Here is a 24,190-nt window from a genome sequence, read left to right on the forward strand (position 1 = left end):
AAATATTTGCAAATTTCTTTTGTTAATGTAAAAAACTTCCGTTGAACAAGAAGGTATGATCACAAGGCACACCTGGGATTTCCTGTTGAGGAGTGAGTTTAAACCTCCATTTAATCCAGGCTTTAGTAAGAAAAAGGTATTGAAATATTTATTCCTATTGTGTACTTCTTTGAGAAATGAAACAATTCAGGGTTCTTTTCAAAATCTGTTCTCGTGAGGGCTTAATCACTAAACCTCTAAGACCACACTAGTGGATTTCAGGCTAAATATGCACCTCACACTGTACAAACTGCAGATTTCCTCTGTTTAAATATTAAAGTAATTTATGTTATAATTCTATGTTTGTAGTGAAAATATTCAATACTGCTTCAGTGCTGCTTGTGATACAGATGCGAGTCTATGGACCTTGTAGGGTCTTTGTTGAGGGTTCTGTTTTCTAGCCTTATGCAATCATCGTGGCAAAGTAATATTCATGACCCCATGATTAAATATTTGTTTAGGCTACGTGACTATGTATTGTCTAAGTACCGAATTAAAAAGGCAAGATGCCTTTTAATGACCACAACAAAACGGAATCAAAACATGCCTCTGGGACGATGTTTGCACAGTTTTATAACCAACCAGAGTAGCCAATCCTGACCTCGGGGGAAACTACTGTTTTGCATATCGCATAAATTGCTCCAATACGCTGGCGGTAGGCGGGTGGGTTTGAGTCCTCACGCCGGGTAGAATGCTTTTGGTTTATCTGTTTCCTTTCATTTGGAGAATGGCGGCGGCTGCTACTTGCAGTTCGCGTAGCACGTTATGCCACAGTAGTAAAGCGCCTAAAGATCACCCTCGGAAAAGTAAAGACTCACGGAGGAGGCAGGCCGCCCTCTCCTTCCTAAACAACATCTCACTTGACGGGCGGCCCGTAGATCACCTGAGCAATGGGAACCACAGCCAGAGAGAGACCGAGCTGCAGGCTCAAGAAGCCGGAGCCGCAGCCACCGGACACCAGGTGCCGGCGAGTAGCTGTGGAGCCTTCCCCCAGCTGCCGGCCACCCCGGGCGGGCCCGCCGCCACCCAGGCATCGAGGCTTGCGGGGGTCGCCGTTCCCCCGATCCTGGTCCTGCCGACTGAGCCTGGGGCGAACACCGTGGTGGGCAGCGACGCGTTTTCAGAGGGAGGCAATGAAAGCAACCCCTTGCCAGCACCGGGACCTCTGCTGCTGTCCCCGACGGGACCCCCGCACGCTGCCCTGCCGGGTGGCTCTAGTAAGCCTGCGACTCTCCTCTCCGTGCAGAGCTCCAATTCTCTGAGTTTGGACTCACGGCAGAGGTAAGGTCTGATCGAGCAGTTCACCTGTTCAGTGCGTCCCGGAGTCGGTGCATCGCTGCATCCCGCAAAATAAAAAGTCAAAGTGGAAATATTGGTTTTCCGATAACGGGTCCAATCCATGCGTTGTTTTGCTGGTATAGTCAGCTAAACCGCTGTGATCGATTTTGGCCCCGGAGTTTTAATACGACTCACGGCGGTGTGGGGGGTCATCCTAAAGGTAGGGTTGTTTTGACTGTGCAGCTGAGAAAGAAATACGCCATAAGAGTCTTTACTTCCTGCATCAGTTAAGTGGTAAATACTGCACAGCTAAATAATATTTAGCTTGGTCATGCTTTTTTTTTTTTTGTATTTTGGAGCCTCTTGAAGAGTTAATGCTGAGCTCCATCACGTACTGCTGAGTGTCTTCCGGGTTTTGAAGGATAAGAAGTTAAATCCCATTATTAGCGCAACACCATGGCATTCCCCTATGAAGAGGTTTTACGGACGTGTCTCTAAATATAAAAGATGGATAATAAGGGAGTGGGAGTCCTGTGTTGTTTTGCGAGTGTGTTCAACTAGATTTAGTCGTTGTTTATGGCTTCAGAGTAGGTTTATCGACCTCTTGTCGTGCGTTACGAAATGCTGAATCAAAAAATATCCTCGAGTTATTCTTTTCGGAAAGACGAGAATTAAGTGAAAGAGCAATCGCCCAGGCTTGGTCAGTAACGTAAACAGGTCTTCAACACACCCTACTTTTTAATAATGCAGAACCAGGGTGTCTTGTAGCCCAGGAAACCGATACACATTGAAGATTTATTATTAGAAACAAATGTTTATTCTGGCCCACTGTCAACAGGCCTGTTAACCCAATCCAGCGTGTGCATCCTGAAAATAAGTCTGGGGCTTTGTGTGTTCCACTTTTATTGGTTTGACCAATTTAAAAATAAATGAGGATTTAATTTATTTATGATAAACAAGCAGGTATTAGCTGGAGATGAGTTGGGTTATTTTTCAAAGAGCTTAACCTTTTTTTGTATTAGCATTTACAAACTGGAGTCACAACCGATAAACATGGACTCAACCTGACTACTCTGTGCCTCAGGCTGGACAAAATTATTCGTTGATGAATTGAACAAATAGTTATGCAACATAATCTGCCAGGGCCTGTACTGGGGAGATATAAATAACCGAAAAAAGGTCCAATAGTTTTCCATGCATTGTTGTTTTATTGAGAGGAATCTAGCTCACTAAGGTAATCACTCTGAGTCACATTCCTTTGTACTGCAGGGCTTCATACACCTTTGAAGTAAAATGTCCACCTCCATTTTAAAGGATTCAAAAGAAAGCTAAAATAAAGGACTGTTTGGCTTTCAATTGGGTTTTAGGCATGTGGGAACAACCACAAGCACTACTGCATGCAGCTGTGTGCCTTGTTGTGTTGGGCTAGCTAGAAAGGTTAGTTGTCTTCTCATGTTCCACCTTGTTTTTCTATTAAACATTAATCTGGAACTAAGGGGGAAGTAGAAGTGTTGACAGAGCAAAGACAAATAATAAACTTTGAGAAAAGCGCTTTACAGTAAGAAAAAAAAGCACACATTGGGAGGAGAAAGCAGATTTAGACCATTATAAACAGGGTTTGGAATACAGAAGGGAAAAGCAAAGGGGCAGATACAGAACCAGTTATATAAAATCCCTTCTAAAGAAGATGGTTTTGAGTTGATTTGAAAGTGCACCAGGAAGGTAACTCTCGGATATCTTTAGGGGCAGAGCTTATACAGAGCTTTGGGCCATAGCAAGAGAAGGCCCTGTCACCCAGGCAGGGTGGGACAGGCAGGACACCAGAATTAGTTGAACAAAGGTTGCCAAAAGGGGAGAATGATAGGTCCTGAGCTGCCAAGCCATGTAGATCCTTATAAGTGAGCATGCAGATTTAGAAGTCGACACAAAACCTGACAGGAAGCCAGTGCAAGTACTCCAGGACAGAACTAATGCAATTACTAGTTTTTAACACCAACACCATGGGTCTTCTAGATATCATTCCTGCTTAACTTTTAATCACTGTGGTTAACTTATCCATTTTTCGATCATACTTTATCCTGATTCAGCAGTCTGTGCTTTGCTTTTAAATAGTCTGCTGTACTTGGGTTGATGTGAAAAAGCTAAGCAAATAGAACTCAATCTGCTCCCTCCTTGATGTGCTTGATAAAGGTTTGCTGTAATGCTATTAATTGAACATTTAATAATTACTTCCTGAAAGGTCCCAGTGTGCAAGAGAATATGACCCTCTGACCTTTCACGCTGATTAAACCAATCCAATTATATAATAAACACTCTCAATAAAGAATATGAGTAGCAACCCCCTTCCATTCTGTATACACAGCTAGCTGAGCTGAAATAAAGGTTTTCTCCAATGTTGTTTGACCTCTGAATGGACAGAGTGCTTGCTGCTTTTGAGAAGCGCAAGTGTGTTTGTTCTGAAAGGACAGATGCATGTTTACATTCCTAAATCATTTACAATCACCCACCAGAATGTATATTTGCAGTAAAATGCAGTAAATTATTTTACTCATAAGTTTGAATAACTGCTTGAAGCTTCCTGCTTCTTCATCATCTGTCAATGATGTTAATATATGTGGGAATGACCCAGTATCAAACATTCTCATGGCAAAAGTGACTATGAGGTCTGTGCCTTGGCTGGAACAAAAACCAGTTGACGTGGGGATACACAAGAACTGGGACTGAGATCCAGTGTTTTCCTAAAGCATCCCCAGTGATATATAATTCACTGTTGTGATTCAGTGGCTTTACTCTTCCTTGAACTATTGTTCTGAAACATAACCTTAAATAAGTCTCATGTGCATATGACTGATTCCCTATTTATCGATAGAAACTGAGTGCTAAATCTGTGTGCGCTACTGTTTTTTCTTTTGTATTTTTTTATGTATGTAAAGTAAGGGAAAATGTTACAATTTTAAGTGCCACTTTTGTTGCATGGTGGCAATGTCTAGCTTTATGCTCAATAAAGTTTGCTTTGGGTTCAATTACTGTTACCAGCTTGGTATAGGGTGCTGGTGTTGGGACAGAGACCTAGCATATTGCACAGATGATTGCTGTTGGTGGAATTTATTTTTTTTCAGGGCAGTGACGCATTTTTCTGCTTATCACACTCCTAAACGCCATAGATAAGCCAGTTGATTCAGAGTTAAGAGCTTGTTGAACTTTTGATTGAAACATCTGAGGCTTTCCAAGGTCACCCTTCTTAACCCTGTCTCAGGAGTCTGTTACAGCTGCTTCCCTCTGGACCTCAAAGATGCTGCATACTGTATAAATGAATAAAGAGCTGAGAGATTGTTATATAAACCAACAGGGGTGTGACTAGAATCAGTTTTGTAGACATTTGAATTGAAAAGTTTCTGTAAAGCTTGTGTACTGGCATTGAATACAGATTACCCCAAGGTAAGAAATTATTTTCAGGTTTATTAGGGAAATGTATTTACTCCTTTATGAAAAGACCTCCCCTCAATATTAGAATCTGTGGTATAGGCTATGTAACGTTTTGGTCTTGTGAATGAAAATGCACTGAAACAGGTTTGAACCAACTTTAAAAAGTCACAGTTCTAAAATAATGACATCAGTCAACTTGTTCTCATATTTGGAGTGCTTTAGTAGTGTATGTGCTGGAGGTAGTATTATTATTGCCAAGAGTAGTTAGGAATAATAATTTATAGCTGCAAGCTAGAAACTGATGCAATAGATGTAGACATGGAGGATGGTGAAGATGCAGAAATGTCCAGATGCAAGCTGAACGGTGGTTGAATAAGTGAGAGCAGCAGCTTGGACTGGGAAAGGAAGCTGATGCCAGAAAGCGGGGGGAATAAGAGTAGCCAAAATGTCAAATAGGGATGGTTGTGACAGATCCTAATCTGGATTTCAAAACTGGACTGAATTAAATGGACCCCAGCCACACAAGTTTGTTCGTTTTTAATAGGTCAACCAGAACACGCCAGATGGAACAACTATTGTGTAACAGTTCTTATTCCAAATTCTGCCATAATAAGCTTTTTGCCTTATGGGCTGCCCTGGGCGTTTGCTCGTGTTTGCATTATAAGAGCGTTGCCCTTCACTTTTCATATCCAAAACGAGTCAGAGGGGTTTACAGATTATACAGAAAGAAAGAAGTGTCTAACCGCGTCTAATACGTATTATGTGCCAATCTGTGCGCTGCTGTTTTCTGATGTTTTGACCAGTTTGTTTGTGCATAATGAGAAATAAACATTGCTGATGCTTTAAATTGCGCATAGGAGCAAATTCAATTTCTCAGCCATTTTAACAGTGACAAACACTCCCCTTTTGCAGTGAAGACATTTTGTAGCTGCTGAAACTAAACAAGTACTGATGTTAAGAGTGGTAAGTCAAAAATAAAGCACGAGTCTAAATTACTCTTTACTCTTCACTTAGACTGCTTTTGTGTGCCATACATGACTGTAGAGATAGAATATACTGTGTTCAGTCAACTAATGGGGACCAGGGAGTAAACTTTAGTGGGCAATCTCGAGTAGCCAATCAACCCTAAACGTATTGCAACCTAAATCTCGAAGGTAGGAAGAAGCTGGTGTGCGTATCTGTGAAATAGATAGGGTTCTGGAGTCATAACTGGATAGCTGTGGGCTCCAAACCCAGGAGGAGCACTGATGTTGTGCCCTTCATCAAGGCACTATATCCAGATAGATACTTTATTGTTCATTACTTGGAAATTTGTCTTTGGCTTCTCCCATAAAAGTACAAAACACCCAAGCGAAACATAAAAGTATACTACTCTCCTGTAAAAAGGGTTGGAAATGCAAGTTACTTTAGGTAAAAAAAATCATCAGAGTAATGTTTCCAACGTACTTGGTCCAGTTTGCACCATAGTGTTATGGGATAACTATGGAGAGCTTTACAAGCTGGCGATTCCATCCAGTTGCAAAGTGGGTAAATATGCGTGAAGTGCATCTTGGTCTTAAACCATAATGTCCTGTGAAAGGGGGCTCACTCCATTTCCATTTAAGCCAATGCTAAGATCAATCAGGTAGTTAAGAGCTCTCGCAAGATGAAAATGACCAGAGACAGAATTAGTTGTTCACCCTTCATTTAATATTTAGTGTTTTCCTGTTAGAATGCTATACTGCTGTTCTTCCAAGCATTGGCTAAATTACCCGAATAGGTTTTATCAGGAGTTGCCATTTATTGAAATCCGCAGTCGCATTTTTGAATTGCATTCGTGTTGAGCTTATCATTCAAAAACCTAAACAGCAAGTAGCCTTTCACTCCTTTCTCTCTCTATACTCCGTTTGTCAAAGACCACGGTTTCTACTCTATATCATGACATTTTCAGACCTAAAAGGATCGCAAAGTGTATATTTAAAGAATTCCATAAATGAAGAGTAAGGGTTAATTCTATAAATTTGATAAAATTTTGTACCTGGCCTTGTTCATCGTTATGCACAGCTGAAACCACATTTTCTTTCATCTCCAGTTAGGAATCGTTTTATGCTTGATCTCCCCACTCATGCTTCTGTTAAAGAATATACCGATATGGGACTTTTGATGGTGTGTAATTGCACTGAAAGGCAATGCTAACTTAAATGTTAGCAACTTGTAATTGCCAGATGCCTTTTGTTGCATGGTTTTTGTCAGGAATTGTTTTGAGCAGCACTAATGATTTTCTCATGACCACTCATTTTGCTCAGGTCACGGACTTTATCGGGCTCTCCGCGACCTAGAGGTTTGAAGAAGGTCCACTTCATAAAGAACATGAGGCAGTACGATACCAGAAGCAGCAGGTATGTAAGCAGACTTGATGACTTTGCTTGTTAATGCTTCACACCAAAAGTCTTGGTGTAATCAAGCCACTGTATGTCACTCCTTGGTCATTCTGTGCACAAGCCTGGTGTGCAGCACGATCATTCTCATTTCAACATGGCCTGCTCGTGAAGAGGGCGATGTGTTATTGGCGTTGGAGTCTGACCCCAGTCAGCACGTTGTCATTTGCTGTCTGGGGGGTTCACAGTCAGCGATTTCTGCTCTTTTCCAACCGAACACAGTCCTTCAGTGATAGGCCAACAACTGGGAAGACCGCATGTCACAGTGCCTCGCCAAGATCAATGGGGCGACCCGGTTGTGTTGGACTGGGCAGGCATGTCTTACAGCTGGAGAACCCTACTTGTGATTGATGCCAGCCTGACTGCCCGGTGCTACATTGATCATGTCCTTGGACTCCCACATGCTAGCCTGCACTGGGCTCATGCTGACATGACGACATTCTAGCAGCATAACACACCGTTTCATGCTGCTTGTAAAACAGTGTTTCCTGATGCAAGAAAAGATTGGCATTTTCCTGATGATACCAAATGTCTTTACAGATAGAAGTATAAGCTTCTCTTGAAGATCAGTATATTTTAAAATTTTTCTGTGCTTTGGAGTACGGCTACATTAAAACAGTGTGATCAAAAACAAGCTTAAAAGTACGGCCACGTGCCTACTTGCTCATTCACTGAGATGATGGAGAAATGCCAAGCGATAGTTTAATTACATTAATTTTTAGTAAGTGCCTCAGCATATCTGATCTGTACATTACCTTCGGGATTTAAGGTGTTTCTAAAGTGACGGTGTTTAAATGAATAAATTCATAATACTTTACTAATGTGATACAAGGACAGAATTAAGTCATGGCTCTAACTGTATTGAGTGCTACTGCTTTTCACAGCCAGAGCTTGCCATATAAGTGCTGATTGCATTGTGTGTGCCTTGTGAAAGATAGACAAGATCTGTTTGTTTCATGACCTGACCTGCCCAGTTCTCAACATCAGAGCTGTCATTGTGTGCTGTCAAGTTTTTTTTCTCTCAAAACTCATCTTCTAACCAGACAGCAGAATTACACTGGGATTTTGTTTGGCCTCACGCCCATGGAAAAACACTAGTTCTGTTGACGAAGACTTAGTTATAAACACATGACAGCTTTCTCACTCTTGTTGTCTTTTTTTTCCCTTTGCCAGTTTTCCTGATTGTGTAGGTGTGCGATAGACATTTCAGATGTCTAAAATGCCACATAAGCGCTTAACTGTCTGTAATAATCCTTGGCATTGTATATTTTACTTGACTAGACTTGGAGCATCGAATACTTTAACCATGAAAGAGCCCATGAGAAAAAGTTCAATAAAAACATAGGTTCTGTTTTTCCATGCATATAGGAACGTTTAACGAAACTATGCAGTTAAATAACATTTTTTCTTCCACAAGACCTTCTGCGTTCTGCTTATGCCTGAATATGTCTTATGTGAATACGTGTCTTGTATCATATAATATAATAAGCAAGCAGCGAGCACTGCTGAAATAATAAAGGCATATGACAGAATAAGGTTTGTGTAAAACACGTCAGGGTGCACACCCGCAACTGTGTCTTTAAGGAGGTGAATGTCGTCTCGTGGTGTGGCTGATTTTTTTGTTGGTCTCCTGTTTTTAGGATAGTGTTCATATGTGCCAAAAGATCCCTGTGTGCTGCCTTTTCTGTCCTGCCTTATGGGGAGAGCTTCCACATCAGGTACAGCACAAGAGCATTTCATTATTACTTTTGTCTCTCTGAGTCATTCTAAAAATGTCCTTTTGTTTTAATTCTGTTGAATCTGCATAGAATTCTCAGTATTGTTTTGCCATACTTAAACCAGAAAACGTACTGCTGGTGAAATAGAAAATTCCTTCCTCTGGATAGAATTTGGGGGGGAAAAAACGGAATTAACTTTTGTTTTTAAATCTTACTACTCCTGTGTAGAAAGAGGAGTTTGTGCTATAACTGCAGAATTTTTGTAGTGTTTTTTTTCCAGTTAAAATTAAACCCTTATAAAGCATGTAAATGGAATTGGTGCTGTACAGTCACCACCTCATTTACATAAAAAGCATTTTGTGTTCATCACAAAGTGATAGGTAAGAGTGCCTTTTCTTGCATGTGTTGGTTGTTTGTAGATGGGGAAAATATAATAGCTACTCATTTCACGTCTCTTGTGCCTTGTGCTTAAAAAAAGGATGCAGTGGAAAATTGTGTAATGTTCAGTTTGGTAAGGTCTCGCATAGGGCACCCTTCAATTTTTTTTTCCGTTGCCTCAGGTCATGTTTAAGTTTTCTCTGCTGTTTTTTCAAAGTCCAGATGCACTCCTGATTTACTTGTCCTTAATTGCTGGGGTCTGCTTTGTTTCCTTAGATAAAAATACATTCTGAGAGTTTAGCAAAACAATGCAGTGGTACACTCGTGGGACTTAAGTTTTCTGTGCGTAGCGATATTCCCACTGTCACTTGGGCTTGAGTGGCACAGTGCAACAGTACACTCTGACCTTGGCTTTGAGCAGTGGCCTGTGTATTTACATCCTCGCAAATTCCGTGGAAGCTGGAGAAGGATTTTTTTTTTTATAAAGAGGAAATTGCATGGCGTGTTATATAAGACGTTCGTGAAGAGATAAGAGGAGATTTCCCAGGCTCTGTAGAAATCAAAGTCTCGGGGACTTTAATGTGGGAGCCTGCCTGTACTGTCCAAATCAGGTTAGTTTAAATTAATGTTTCAGTTTATTTGCCTATATTATAATCATTAGTGATGATTAAATTAAAGCCCTCTAGTGTTAGATAATGTGTGAGGGAATGAGTTCTCTTTCTTTTGACAGCAGTGATACATAGTCATAAATCCTAGTAGCGGACACTTTGAGTTTACTTACAGCTGCACAGATGACCATGAACAATTTTTTATAGTGTTTGTTTTGTAATACATCTTCCAAGCAATTAGAAGCAAATGGGTTCTGTGGATTTCATTGACATTCTGTCATCATATTACTGTCAGTTTAAAGATGTTCCGCATGCTAGCTCTGTAGGAGAAACATGTTTATCGTTCCAAAATTACAGCTGTGCTGAAACTGGAAAGGAGTTTGTGACAGATTGTGCAGCGAAGAAAAAATGGGTTTGCTTATTAACTAAGCAGTCCTGAAACATTTTTTTTTGAAACCTCAATAAATATCCGTTTGCTAGAAATTCTCAAGGAACGAAAAGAAAACTGTACTGTATAAGATAATTGACACCATATAATGTATTTTCCCATTGGGTGTGTTTTCTGTGCATTGTGTGATTTATTCCAAAACCGTTGAGATTCTGCAATATTTTTATGAACCCTGGATTCTTCTAGTTTTGCTTTCACGTTGCTGTCACTGTTTATTCGCATGCTGAAAGCAGCCTATTCAGACTAGTTTCCACACAGTGGCATGTGCTGTGCTGTTAACCCATGCTTAGGCAAGCCCCAGGTCTGCAGTCTGACTCGTATTAAGCACAGACTTGGCTTTCTTTCCACAGTGACCCCAAACTGGAGGGACAGAGGCAGAGGCATCCTTCTGGAGGGGGTCCCCCTTCGCTAGACATGGTCCCGGGGCTGGAGGGAGTGGAGCTGGGAGCTGATGGAAAGGTAGGAGCCCTGGAGCTCACCCTCTTGTTGTGGTGGGATCCCATCCTCAGCGTGTTGGTTTTTTTCTAAAACTGGTTTTATATTTGGGTTGTAAAAGCGATTCAGTCTTCAAGAAAATGTCCATTTTTGTTCAAGATGAAACCTTTTAAACATGAAGGGAAAAAATAGTTTGCAGGGATCTCTTGTACCATTGTGCTGTTATAGTAGTTCACTACCAAGTGTGTGTTTGGTCTGCATATTTTTTTTAATGCAGTGTTGTAATGGCTTCTCCCTCCAGACTGTATCCTATGCAAAGTTCCTCTACCCGACCAATGCCTTGGTAAAGCAGAAGAACCCTCCAGCTGATCCTGCTGCTCAGACTCCACTGACGCGCTCCAACATTCAGAGAAATTATACTCCTGCCAGGATCAGTGCTGCAGCACCTGCCCAGGAACTAGGTAAAGATGAAGAGATCTTCCTCTGATGTATATCAAACCTAAAAATGAGTTTATTTTCTCAGCTTGCAATTGTGGTGTTTATCACATTTAAACGCCAACAAAAAGAATTCTGCGCTCTGTCATGCTGCCAAGAATTCCCACAAAATTACATCCTTGATTTTATTCGTCGGCTGCATCTTGTCTTGCTTGGCCGCTTTTGTGTGCTCTGTTAAACGGGGTGGCTCTCAAGAGAGAGAAGTCAAATGCAGGTTCATGTGAGGTCTACAAAGAAACTCCTCTTTTTGTTCTTCTAAGTTTCTGCTTAAGTGCTCGTGTGTCGGAGCTGGGTTGGTGGCTTCCTGGAAAACTGTGGTGTGAATAAGATTCAGATTCTCTTTTGAACTGAAATGTTTATACCTTTTTATGTTCATTGTATCGCACTGATTCACTCAGAACTGTTTAGGCAGACATTCATAGATGTGCAGAATTACCTCCTCTGGTAAGGCACTCGGCTCTGCCTGTCAGCATGTCCTCGTTGAATAGGAGCTGTAATTACCTCAACACAAGTGGCAGATCCTGTTGAGATTCCAGATCTTTGGCCATTTGATATTTGCAATCCTCGTGATGCCTGCAGCCCTCATGCATTGCTCAGGCTCATTTCCCTAAAAGCCTTTCCTGATGGCTTGCTTCTCCAGGCAATGAGATTGTGGACATGTCGGAATACGATCCAAACCTCCTCAGCGATCCCCAGTGGCCCTGTGGGAAACACAAGAGGGTCCTCATCTTTGCTTCTTACATGGTGAGAGCCCTTGACAGCGCTTCATTGACTGTTTACTAGTCTCGTTGTGGTGCCTACCCCTGTCTGTGTCACTCCTGCCTCATTTCCACTGCTGATGCTCAGCTGCAGCTAGGCGTACTTCACAGTGCCTGTCTGTATAGTCTCACTGCATTCTACATTTGACAAAACAAGGCAGACGACCTTGTTACTATTTTATGCCTTTATGCATGGCTCCAGTTCTATCTTTTTATTGCAGTTAAATGAAACGTCTCCCACCACCAGCAAAGAAGAGTAATAACCCGGAGATGCTCTTAAAAATAGCATTGCCCTTTCTTAAAAATATTTATTCAAATCGTTAAACTTTCTGCATTGTTAGAAACTTTGCTTAGGCTCTAATCAAGTTCTAGAGAGCATTAAGTATTCCTATTTGCGTACACTTTTTTAAAATACTTAATATATCTGCTCTCCACAGTAAGCCAGAGCTTATTCCAGCAGGCACAGGACACAAAAGTATTGAATTTTCTAGTTTTTTATTTTAGAGTTTCAAGACTAAATGACCAAACTTTGACTCCCATACCTGGAGTAAAGGCAGCGTAAATGGAGTGTTAGATTGGGGTCACATTGTTTTACTTCACTGTTTGAAAACATTTTCCTGTTTCAAGAAAATCTTTAGTATAAAGTTACTGTTGTGACTTTTAAAGTTGAGAAGCATCAGAAAATGTGGTAAATGCTACCTTAACATGGATGCTATAGAACACACTTTTCATCTGATTTTTAAAAATATCATAAATTAGGATGATTTTGCCTCATACTTATAAAATTACAAATTAATTTCGCTGGCACTGTTACCTAAAGTGACATATATTTACACCCATTTTTTATTGGAAAACTGTGTGAAGGACCTTGCTCAAGAACACCACAGCAGAGTCTCACCTAAAATAGTTGTCTTTGCTTTAGCTACATAGTACTTTCGAAAGCTGTAAAAGAGAATCTGTCTGAACTTGTTAGAAGTTTTCTGTACCTTCACCTTTCCTGAAAGGGAGATTTACTGCTTTGTTGACGTCTGTAAAAAAGATGAAAATGTTGAGACATAAAACCTAATGATGTCATGCTGATCAACTGTAAATTTGGTTTGTGACTGTATTTCATCTATCCTTATATGTCCTTAGTGAATTCTGTTACCATGTTGGTAGGAAAAAATTTATTCTCCAAGGCATTCAGACATCAGCTTCATGACTTAATTTCCTCTTTCCAAGGAATTTCCCTGTCATCCCAGCTCTTAATTTTGTTGAACGTTGTAGTGGGTTCTGACAGTTTGGTCTTTGAAAGACATGGTGCACAGTGAAGAGGCTCCTTCATAAAGTACTTCTAATACCATTGTCTAAATATAAACTCGTGGCTTGATGTCCTATATATGCAGTACCTGTGCAAAGAGCTTTGAGAACAGATTATAAAGGAGCTTGTTTTCTGTTCCACTGTGGAGTGTTATGCGTAAGAAGCTAATGCAAGTTTTTTTTTCTTGGTAACATTGCTTTCATGCTCGCAGTTTGCACTCAAATACCCTTTTATAGAAACGCAATACACTACCATTTTATCTTATTTTAGAATCTTGAAAAAAATGCTGATGGTGTGTAAAAGTTGCAGGTTTTTTTTTCCATTGCCACCAACGGAATCTGTTTATTCATTGAACCGTTCTTTACAGGATTTGTAAAGCGAGCCTTTTAAGTAAGTTCACCTACTCAAAAAAGGATGTTTCACAGATGACTCAAATTGTCTGTTTTAATATAGAATGGTTTACCATTCTTTTTTGCTCTGCTCCAAACAGGATGTGATATGCTTTCTCACTTTGCTAGTCCTAACAAGCCTAAGGAATGTAAGCTTCTGTTTTCTGGTTACATTGCCTAGTGTTAACAAAGGTAAAGAACAAAGAAAATGTTATTAACCATCTCTATAGATCTTTTTTTATTATGTTATGTGTGATTTATAGGCATTATGTTTTAATATTCAATTAATTTAACATGAAAGATAAAGATATTTCATCATGAGTTTTCTGTGCTACATTTTTTCTGTTTGTCACATGTTGATCAGATATGGGGATTTTTTTAAGACTGGATCCTTTTTCCTTTATTCGTAGACAACTGTAATCGAGTATGTGAAGCCATCAGACCTTAAAAAGGACATGAATGAGATGTTTAAGGAAAAGTTTCCTCACATCAAGTTAACTCTGAGCAAAATAAGGAGGTATGTAACAGTTCTCTTCTGCAGGAAAGTCACATTGACATGATTTGTTTTTTGCTGCAGAGCCAGAGAAGGAGGATGCTGGGTGCATGAGTTGCCATCTGTGAAAGTAACCTGCACCACAGATTGGAAATTTCAATCTTATTACCTTTTCTGAGCAAGGAGTCATGCTCATTTTGCTATAAATCTTACCCCTTTATTCTTACTGCTTTGTGATCGCTAGAGTGTTGAAGGTAACAATATACCAGAGCTTGTGACTTTTTATTGAAGTGACCTTGTATTTACTGCGAGTTATTACTTGAAAAAAAAACATTTTTTCTGTACAACATAACTGTTAATATATTTAAATAAATTGGTTGTAGTTTTTATCTAGACCCAGAAAGCTACATGCAGATCACTGTACATAGCAAAAGTACCTGCCTACCCAATACAAAAAAGAATAGAAATTGATAAGCCTGCAATATTCTCACATGTAGGTTTCATGTTTATGCGTTGCCGTGGGGGGAAAAAAAACCAGGGAGTTGGAAATGTTAGTGGATGTGTATGTATTGATGTACAGTATTTTGAGTGTGAAACGTTTCTGAAGCTCGGTGCTTAACTGCCTTGGTCTTGTCCAGCCTGAAGCGAGAAATGCGCAATGTTGGGGAGGAGTGCAGCCTGCAGCCTGTCACCGTGGCGATGGCCTACGTGTACTTCGAGAAGCTGGTGCTGCAGGGACGACTGAACAAGCAGAACCGCAAGCTGTGCTCTGCAGCCTGCGTGCTCCTGGCGGCCAAGATCGGCAGCGACCTGAAGAAGCAGGAGGTCAAGCTGCTCATAGACGTACGTTACAAAGCTTTCAGCTGTCACGGGTCATCGCTCGAGTCCCGTTCAGAGCCCGTCTGCCTCCCAGCTGGCCAAGGGACAGCCTGGGGCGTATCAGTCATTTTAATGCTCAGTGCCTGTCTTTTTCTGGCTTGTCTTTGTGTGAATCCGAAAGGATGTTTTACGCTAGGACACAAAGTGCTATAATATCTTCAACATCCTCAAGCGGAAACAGCGGGTCTGTGCTGTGTGAGGGAGTTCAATCCAAAAGCTAAATGTTTGAGGTTATCTCTGAGGTCTAACCCGGACTCTGCAACTGCACAAGGTCACCTCCGCTAAATGGCAGATTACTCACACTTGGTTAAATCCCAGATAAACATGCTACCATGGAGCCACAGATTCTAAACTTTTTTTATTCTACAATGGTCTACTAAAAACAGGGGGTTGTGATTTCTGAATTTCAGTTTTGAATGTGTTTCTGTCTTCTGTCCCTGCAGAAACTCGAAGAGAGGTTCCGTATTAATCGGAGAGAACTGATCTCCTTCGAGTTCACCGTCCTCGTTGCTTTGGAAATGGCCCTCTACCTTCCAGAGAGCAAAGTGATGCCACACTTCCGACGTCTGATCCAGCAGCCATGACCAGGGCTGCCTCGCACTCTGGTCTCAAAACGGTGACTCCGCAAAAGAAAACTAATCATATTGCAATGGTTCAGTTACAGTGCTGAAGCTTTCTAAGAGTTAAATGTGTCATTTGGAGTGGGGGGGTGGCAGGTCCAGACAAAATGAACCTACCCCTCTCTCACACTTTGTTAGAGGATTTCTTTTTGTTTTTGTTTCCCCATAACACCTATTGTGATAACTGGGTAATTTAGTTCATGCACTTCAATAGAAGAAGAAATGCTTTAGTTTCCAGAATAAAGTCAACACTATTGGATGATCCATGGTTCCTGACAGCTCTTACCAGATGACATTTATCTCTACATTTCACTGTATTAAGCTGTTGCTAAACCGTGTCTTACACAAACATCAGGTATCTCTCATTTCCTTCAAACACTTAACATTTAAGTGTAAAGGTACATTATTTACATGGAAACCCAGCATTCTGCAAATCTCAAAGACTATTTGACTAGGGTTTCATGGAGAAACCCTTAATATTCTGTTCTGTAGACTTGAATATCTCACTCAGACCGGCCACTGATCTACAATTAATGGTTCAGCATACTCAAAGTGTTCGCTGGAATAACATTTAAATGATATTAAAGAAAAAGCATATAAATAAAAAAGAAGCGCAGCCTTTTTTCATTTCTATTTATTTTGTATTGGATATAGAAGGGATATAATCAACACATTTATTTATCCATAGTTTATCTGGATGCACTTCCTTTTTGTTGTTTACATTGTATTTGAAAATATTTATGCATAATCTATAATAGGCAGTATGTTTTGTATGTTACTAGTTACAGCAAAATTGTTTCCTGTAATATTTTTAACACATCTGGGAAGTATTGGCACAAACAGTAAAAATGAAGGATGTCCTGTTGCCTGCTGAAAATATGATTGTACGCTGTTAATTAATAAGCTTGTTCTTCCAAACCTTGTTCTAAGGAAAATAGCATTCAATGCACATTCAATCAAGCACTCTATGTTAGAGATTACATTTAAGCACATTTATGGTGCTATTCTGTAAAAGCTTCAATATGTCGTTGTGACTATTTTATGTGTATTACTGTATGGTGTTCAATACTCAGCTTGTGACTCCACCGGATCGGAATACATTTCTGGAGCCTGTAGGTTTTGATTTTACATAAGAACAATCAAAATAATACTGCTTTTAGAATATGTTTATATTCTAATAGATACTGCAAAGTGTGTTACAGTCACTTCTCCATCAGAATTAAACCATTCTGGCAATATATACTGTAATTCTATGTTCTTAGTGTGAGTGGGGTCGGGATCTGAAGAATGGGACAGTACGTTGTAATGGATGTGTGAATTATACATAAATTGTTTTTTTCGGTACTAGTTTTCACACCTTGTAGTTTTTTTATGTTTAATCTTCAGTAATTATCAATTACTAGTAGCATTCTTTGTCCTCCTGCTGTACATTTCTATGAATTAAATTTATTCTATTGAGCAGCAGATATTGATAGATATTTTGGTCAGCAGATGAGTTTTCATGTTGACAGATGATGATGGTCTTGTAAATCTTTGCACTTTATTTCCAATGCTTTAAAAGTTGCGCGTTGTACTTTGGCACCAAAACAGCAACCTGCATTGTGACCCTCAAATTTTCTTTTTTGTAAGTGCACCTGGTTTGTATTTCAGAGCGTTGCTTATTTCTTTACAAAGGCGTGCTGAAGTAACATGGTTGTAAATATACAGCTAATAATGGGCTCTACAAGAGTAATCTAATGGTGGAAATGTGCAACAGTCATCTTAATGGTTTCATAGGAAAATGCTTTCAATTGCAAAGAAAAATATACAGTAGGATAATTTTAAATGCCAGCAGTCAAATTTTATTTTCTCAGGAAAAAATACAGAACCTATATTTTCTTTACAAATTTATATATTTACTTTGTCAGTTAAGGTTTAAAAATGCAAAACTGTTTATGTAATGTTCATTGTTAGTTCTGAAGTTGACATTTTAAGTGTGGGAATGAATGTGTAATTTTTAATTTCGTGCATATTTTGGCTTGGTAATTCTTCCTTTGGCTCTCTGCCTTTTATAGGTTTCAGAATGCACTTCTACATTCTGCTAAATTTAAAAATGAAATAAAGCAGTCACAGAAAAGCAACTTGTTTTTCAGTAAATCATCCGTTTCAGTAACTAATGGAAACATGTCTGGCATTTATCAGTACTTTTTTGAGTAACCTGTCTGCAATTAGCCTGTAAAATGCAGAGAGAATACGCATCTGTAAAACTGTAGCAGAATTATGCACAGAAAGGACTGCTGCTGTGTCCCTTATGTTGCAGTAGAAAAATATACACTGGCACATTGCTGATGGAAACGGTGTTATTCACGCTTCCCAGATAATATCCCGAGTGAGAGCTGCTATTTCCAACTCATGGCACGCTGCCATACACCGCAAATTACAAAGTGCCTGAGACAAAATTGGTGCAGAATGTGTTAAATTATTAATTCCATCAAACATGATGCCAGTTGAATTGCTTTAAACTGGTCTTGGTCTGTAACTCAAACTGGCAGTGGAAGAATCATGATTTGCCTGCCTGCCTGTGTGCATACGTATTGACACTGTGACTTTCTTTTGACCAAAGCTTTTGCACTATGGTACCATGGTGCTTTGAATAAGAGTAATACCGAATATAAGAAATAATGGAACAAACCCATCCTTCCAGTGTTTGCTGCAGCCATGAGCACAGCTTGAAATAATACCTAGCTTTATAAGCAGTCTGAACAGTCCTGCTTTAATCCTGCGACAGTTAAAAGGCACAGTCTGCTGTGGCCATCTGATATGTTGTGCAGAGCAACAATACAGATGACATGAAGCACCCATGTTATTAAACGAATAAAGAAATGTAACTACGTTAAGGAGGTATAATAGAATGTGGTTTTTCCACTTAGACATTATTTAAATACCCATTTCCCCCCTTGATTTTTTTTTTTTCCTTCCCTAAATATCCTGTTTTATTACCTCATGTCCACTTTTGGCACATTTGTGCTTGACTGTAGAGTTCTGGTTTACCAGTCATAAAGATCATAAAGTACTGTTGCAAATGGAATCGGTTTTTAATGATCTATTTTGGATAAACAATGAATATATATATATATGTTTTCAAATATATTTTCTGTATTCCCTATGTGCCTCTGGGTTTTTTGTGTTCAGAATTGGCATGTTCTAGTTCACTGCTTATTAAATTGATGACACTTCGCTCTGTTAAACACACGCAGAGACTTGGAGGTGCTGTAGGCCATCATACAGCTGGCCTGCGGGTCAGAAATGTTGCATGATGTTATTAGAAATGACAACTCACATTCTAAGCACTTGTTCACTTACAGTCCATTAGACTACACAAAATAAGAAGCAGTCTAAACAGAAACATTTCAGCACAGAATTAACTTCCACTTGTTCATGTATAGATTTCAAGTCATGTTTTTTTTTTGCTTGGCTAGTTTACATTACATATCTATTTGAAGATTAACATGGTGGAACATCACTTGAAGCATTATTGATTCACTCTTTAAGTATGAATGCATCTGTAGTACAGAGTATATTATTTTTGATTTATTTGCATAGTCACTATTAGCCATAACATGACAATTGTTGTTATAGTAAACAAGTAATATGAATCTGATGTGGCTGACCCACATGCTCCTCATTTTATTCATCAACATTTTCACACAGAATTTGCTTTTGTTCTGACACTGCGCTTTAGTTTAGAAGTATAACGTGCAAATCTGCTTTAAATCGTACTTTTAAAGTAATAATTGCTTACACTTATATAGCGGTTTTCTGGACACTCCACTCAAAGCGCTTTACAGATAATGGGGACTCCCCTCCACCACCACCAATGTGCAGCCCCACCTGGATGATGCGACGGCAGCCATAGTGCGCCAGTACACTCCCCACACATCAAGTAGTGGGGAGGAGAGCAGAGTAATGAAGCCAATTCATTGTTGGGGATTATTAGGAGGCTATCATTGGTAAGGGCCAATGGGAAATTTGGCTAGGACGCCGGGGTTACACCCCTACTCTTATCAAGAAACGCCCTGGGATTTTTAATGACCACAGAGTAAGGACCTCAGTTTTACGTCTCATCCAAAGGACGGCGCCTGTTTTATTATTGGGACCCACATGGACCGCAGGGTGAGCGCCCCCTGCTGGCCCCACTAACCAGCAACCTTAGTTTTTCCCAGGAGGTCTCCCATCCAGGTACTGACCAGGCTCACACCTGGTGTGAGTACATTTACTTCTAATAGACTTCCGTTTCATTTTATGTTTATGTCTGGGTGGGTTTACCAATAGAAATTCGTTAAAAAATGTTTTCCTCGACAAGTCAGAAACGCCCTATTCTGGGAGTACTTAATCGTAGTACTTAATCGTAGATGGTTACTGGACCAGTAGAGTCCTTGTGAAATTTTCCTCGTGGGGGGATAGTTGTACCCGGAGAATATGCAGACTACCTTTTCTTTCTGTTAGTTGGGAGTGTAGTTTTTCTTTAAAACCCACCCTATCCATACAGTAGTCTAAAGAAGCGTGATGCTAGCGACATTTAGCGACGCTGGCTTGGCAGCACCTTTCAAAATAAAAGTCCCTTAACCCATAGCCTAAACGACGCAGTCTAACATAAAAGTATAAAAGCCCTACACGACGCAGTCTAACCGGAAGCAGTTCTGACAACCCCTTGCTGTTATGACATCTTCCGGTGGTTTCGCTCTTCCTTTCCGTGTCGGCCATTATACAGAGCAGAGGTAAGAGGGAGCGTGCTCTTGAATAAACTAAAAAAATAAACTAACAACCGCATCGTTTAATATCAGTTTATTGAAAAATGCCGAGTTTAAACTACATACTTTATCTGTTTGTGATTTGTAGCCCTATAAATATTATTATCAAAAGCATTCGGCAGACCAAGAAGCCAGTGAGAAATTGGCCACATGTTAGCGTGGAGCGCATTTATTGTGAGCTGGCGGAGAAATATGCTTTGCTTTTTATTAATGATTTGTGCCTGGACGTTAATAATATAAGAAGAGTCATTTGATCACAGAGTGCTCAATCCTTGGCAGAGTGACTTCGAAGCCGTGATGTCTGTATGCAGCTTATAGCGTTTAGTGATGTCGTTTAGATTGACCCGCAAGTCAGATTCAGTGCTGATTTTAGCCTAAATCCTGAAGATGATTTACATGCGAAATAATAGACAACATCGGATGGTATGCAATATGTAAAATATCGTGAGCTCTAGTCTAATTTGGAATAAACTCACTTACAGACCACCGTGGGACGCGTCTCCTGAAAATAAATCAAGATGCAGAACGATGCCGGTGAATTCGTGGACCTTTACGTCCCCCGTAAATGGTAAGTCTTGCTTTATTCGTTACAGAGGGTGGAAAATACTTCAGCAAAAGAAAACAAAAAAGTCTCATCTTTACCATTTTCTGTGTCTCTGTCAGTTTGCACTACAATATTGCCCGTTTTTTTATTTACTTCCAAACGTAACGGTTTTTTAAATGTGTTAAGGAGTTGGTGAATTGTCTTGTCGGCTTAGCACTGCTTTAGGTTATATCCATCAGGAATGTGCTTGGTTCACCAGCTCTGTGCTGCTTTGAAGGTAACGTGCAAAACTCATTTCCTGTAGTTTGCCTTTAGTAGTTTTATTTACCTCCATTATTCAGCTGTCCTTATGTGCTTCTGCAAGCAGGGGTGTCCCGCTCTTGATTCAGAATGTGATCAGCTTTCTGTAGCTCTTCAATTTCTGAGCCGTTCAGAGGAAGTGTTAAACTTGTCAGTTTAAGGTTTAACTGGATCGGATTGTTGCATCTCTTAGGCCTTGAGCTGATGTTGATTTAAGTCTGGAGTCCTCAATCCTGGGAAGCTGGTGTCTGTACTGGTTTTCTGTCCGGCTGGGGTTTTCGTAATTGGACTGTCCTTATTTTCTTACTTGGACCAACTTCCCCCAGTTCTCTGGGTTCTGGTGCTTTGAAGAGATCTCAAAAACCTGCAGACTCACTGGCCTCCTTTGACAAGGATATGGGACCCCCAATTTAACTGTCAGAATATGCATAGTCTTATGTCCTGCATAAATAACCAAGGCTTCTGCTTAAAGTGGAGGTAATTAAACTGGAAGTGGGAGTGACTCAGCAGTTTAATCTGGGGTGAGTTTTCCATTGTAGCATTCCTCAGTTCATCACTTTATCCACAGGAAGTTTCACATTATTTACTTTTCATCTTCTAGCTCTGCGAGCAATAGAATCATTGGTGCTAAGGACCATGCCTCTATTCAGATCAACATTGCTGAGGTAAGACTTCATCTTTGTTTAATCTAAACTGGCTTTATATTTATGTTTAGAAGCTGTGTTAGGACATGTCTGTTGCTGTACTTAGTTTTGTGATGACAACTGATAGTCGGAACTACATTAATCTGCATCTGTGTGAAGGTTATAAGAAATTTTACCTGAGCAGAGAGCTGCTCTCGGGTTCGATTTGCTCAGTGATGGCTTGCGATTGAGGTTTAGTCTGTTATTAGAGTTTCTACGTGCATAAACTGGTATTGGGGATTCTTAGCAATATCAGTTTTATGCGCTGATAATTTCGGGAAGGAATATATATAGATTTGGATAAATGTTTCTGTGTTAATCCTTGTTCCAATGTGTTCCCTCTTGAAATCCCAAGCTTGTTTTTCCCTTTGACCATCAGGTAGACAAGGTCACAGGCAGGTTCAACGGGCAATTTAAGACGTACGCCATTTGTGGAGCCATTCGCAGAATGGTAAGAAGACTACACCCCTGCGATTACATAGGTTCTCATCTTCCTCACGTTACCTGCGATTAGCACCCATTTCCTCATAAGGAGCAACAATATTGAATTGAACTGCTTAAGTTAAGTAGGGGATATAATTCAGTTGTGCAAGCTTTTAGTTGGTTTCCTTTAGATGGGTTCAATCCAGCCGAATGTAACACTGCGCGATCAGTATCAGTTTTGTGTTGATCCTGTCTTGGATTCTGGCAGTAAACAGTCAATATTCTACTCCTAGTTTATTTACCCCAGCAAGGAAGACTGCACTGCTGCTATTAAAGACGGTAGTGATTTTTTTAAATTCCATGTATGTATTGGCAAGAACCAAAATATGGAAATCGGTCACAATTGTTGGGTCTAATGGACATTTTGCAATGATCGTGCAGTTGGTAGGTCAGAAGGCCTTTGCTAATACATATGCAAAGTTGTATGCTGTTTACTGTAAACAGTTACTTTATTGATCACTTCTGTAATGTGTATATATACTTTTAGATGAATGCCGTTTTACTTTCAGAGTAATTTAAAACTTGGAAGTTTTATTCACAAATCATTCTTGCATTCCTATAAGCTTTTAGGTAGCGATTTACAGCTCATTGTTTGAGACACTGGCATTGAAAAACACATTTGTGTGTGTTTGGGGAGTTAATCTGAAAATTCAGTCTGCAGTTTAACTAGGATTGGGTTATGAAGGGTGTTGCTCTTTTACAGGGTGAAGCAGATGACTCCCTCCTGAGGCTGGCGAAGAACGACAGCATTGTCTCAAAGTAAGGGCGCTGTGACTGCAGAGAAAGAAAGGAATGCTGGAAATGGGGGTTTCTGTCTTCTCTGAATGGGCTGTGTAGCCCTAGCCATTGCTTTGATCTTTGAGAAACGGCAGCCCTTATGTGAGCAGTTTTCTAAGATGTTGCCTTAGCCTGAAGTGATGGATCACAGTGACTTGCTGCCCTGTATTTGCAAAGATAAGATGAATAATTTCAGAGCATGGTTCAAGCAGGACGTTGTCGGTGTGCAAGGTGCTGATGAACAAGCAGAGTTTAATTTCACTTCAAAAAGTATGAAGAGCACAAATCTTCACATACCTGAAGAAGAATCCATAAACACAATTTGTTTTTACTTTTCGGTGTGAAATTAGCCTCTAATTGCTCCCCATGTCACATCATCTTGTTTTAATGTACTGTGCTCTATATAAATGGTTATTAGACCTGTGTATAAATTCTGGTGGAATATGCAATACTTTACCATTTATATACTATATTTTGCTCATCTTGCAAGCACTGCTTCTTATTGCAGTTCTTTAAAATTGAACTTCCACTGTAGAATGCTGTAGAGCGCTTTGCTTACTGAACCACACCCCATCATAGGAAATTACTGATTTTATCAAAACTGAAACCTAATACTAGTAAGTAGTTTGTAATTGTGTTAATCTCTTTTTCTAATCTTTTCAGGAACTTCTGAATCTGAAGACGTGATTTTGAAGTTTGTCCTTTGTAAAATAAAAAGGAAAAAGAAACTGATTTTGTTGTCTTTAATTATTGGATGAACAAGTATGTTATTTTGCCTTTGTTTTTTAAGGGATCTGTTTGCCTGTAAGGTAGAAACCCAAGGTGTAAAAATTTAAAATGTTTGGAGTTTAGCTACCAGCTCTGGCAGCTGTGAATCGCTTGTCACTTGTTAAATAGTAATAGTTGAAGGGTTTTCCACCCTCTCTGGCATT

General features: G+C 39.9%; 2 protein-coding genes across 3 annotated transcripts; both read left to right on the forward strand.

Annotated features, from left to right (window-relative positions):
• Positions 1–695: 695 nt before the first annotated feature.
• cables2b (Cdk5 and Abl enzyme substrate 2b) lies at positions 696–18,823 on the forward strand. The gene is made up of 9 exons (XM_088608474.1): positions 696–1,320; positions 7,029–7,121; positions 8,801–8,878; positions 10,663–10,771; positions 11,049–11,208; positions 11,883–11,986; positions 14,100–14,206; positions 14,821–15,025; positions 15,505–18,823. Exons 1-9 carry the CDS (start codon positions 731–733, stop codon positions 15,643–15,645), a joined length of 1,587 nt encoding a protein of 528 aa, XP_088464600.1. The 5' UTR covers positions 696–730; the 3' UTR covers positions 15,646–18,823.
• A 1,465-nt stretch (positions 18,824–20,288) lies between these two features.
• Positions 20,289–23,990, forward strand: rps21 (ribosomal protein S21). 2 transcript variants are annotated; one of them, XM_088607678.1, is made up of 6 exons: positions 20,289–20,438; positions 20,954–21,039; positions 21,917–21,980; positions 22,378–22,449; positions 23,185–23,240; positions 23,922–23,990. In XM_088607678.1, the coding sequence occupies exons 2-6, from the start codon at positions 20,990–20,992 to the stop codon at positions 23,929–23,931; spliced, it is 252 nt and encodes an 83-aa protein (XP_088463804.1). In that variant the 5' UTR covers positions 20,289–20,438; positions 20,954–20,989; the 3' UTR covers positions 23,932–23,990. The 2 variants fall into 2 exon arrangements, with proteins under 2 accessions (XP_088463804.1, XP_088463805.1); XM_088607679.1 differs by lacking the exon at positions 23,922–23,990 and having other exon boundaries at positions 23,185–23,244.
• The last annotated feature ends 200 nt before the right edge of the window (positions 23,991–24,190 follow it).

This window comes from Lepisosteus platostomus, chromosome 15, assembly GCF_059453375.1.
Source record: "Lepisosteus platostomus isolate fLepPlt1 chromosome 15, fLepPlt1.hap1, whole genome shotgun sequence".
Classification (NCBI taxonomy): domain Eukaryota; kingdom Metazoa; phylum Chordata; class Actinopteri; order Semionotiformes; family Lepisosteidae; genus Lepisosteus; species Lepisosteus platostomus.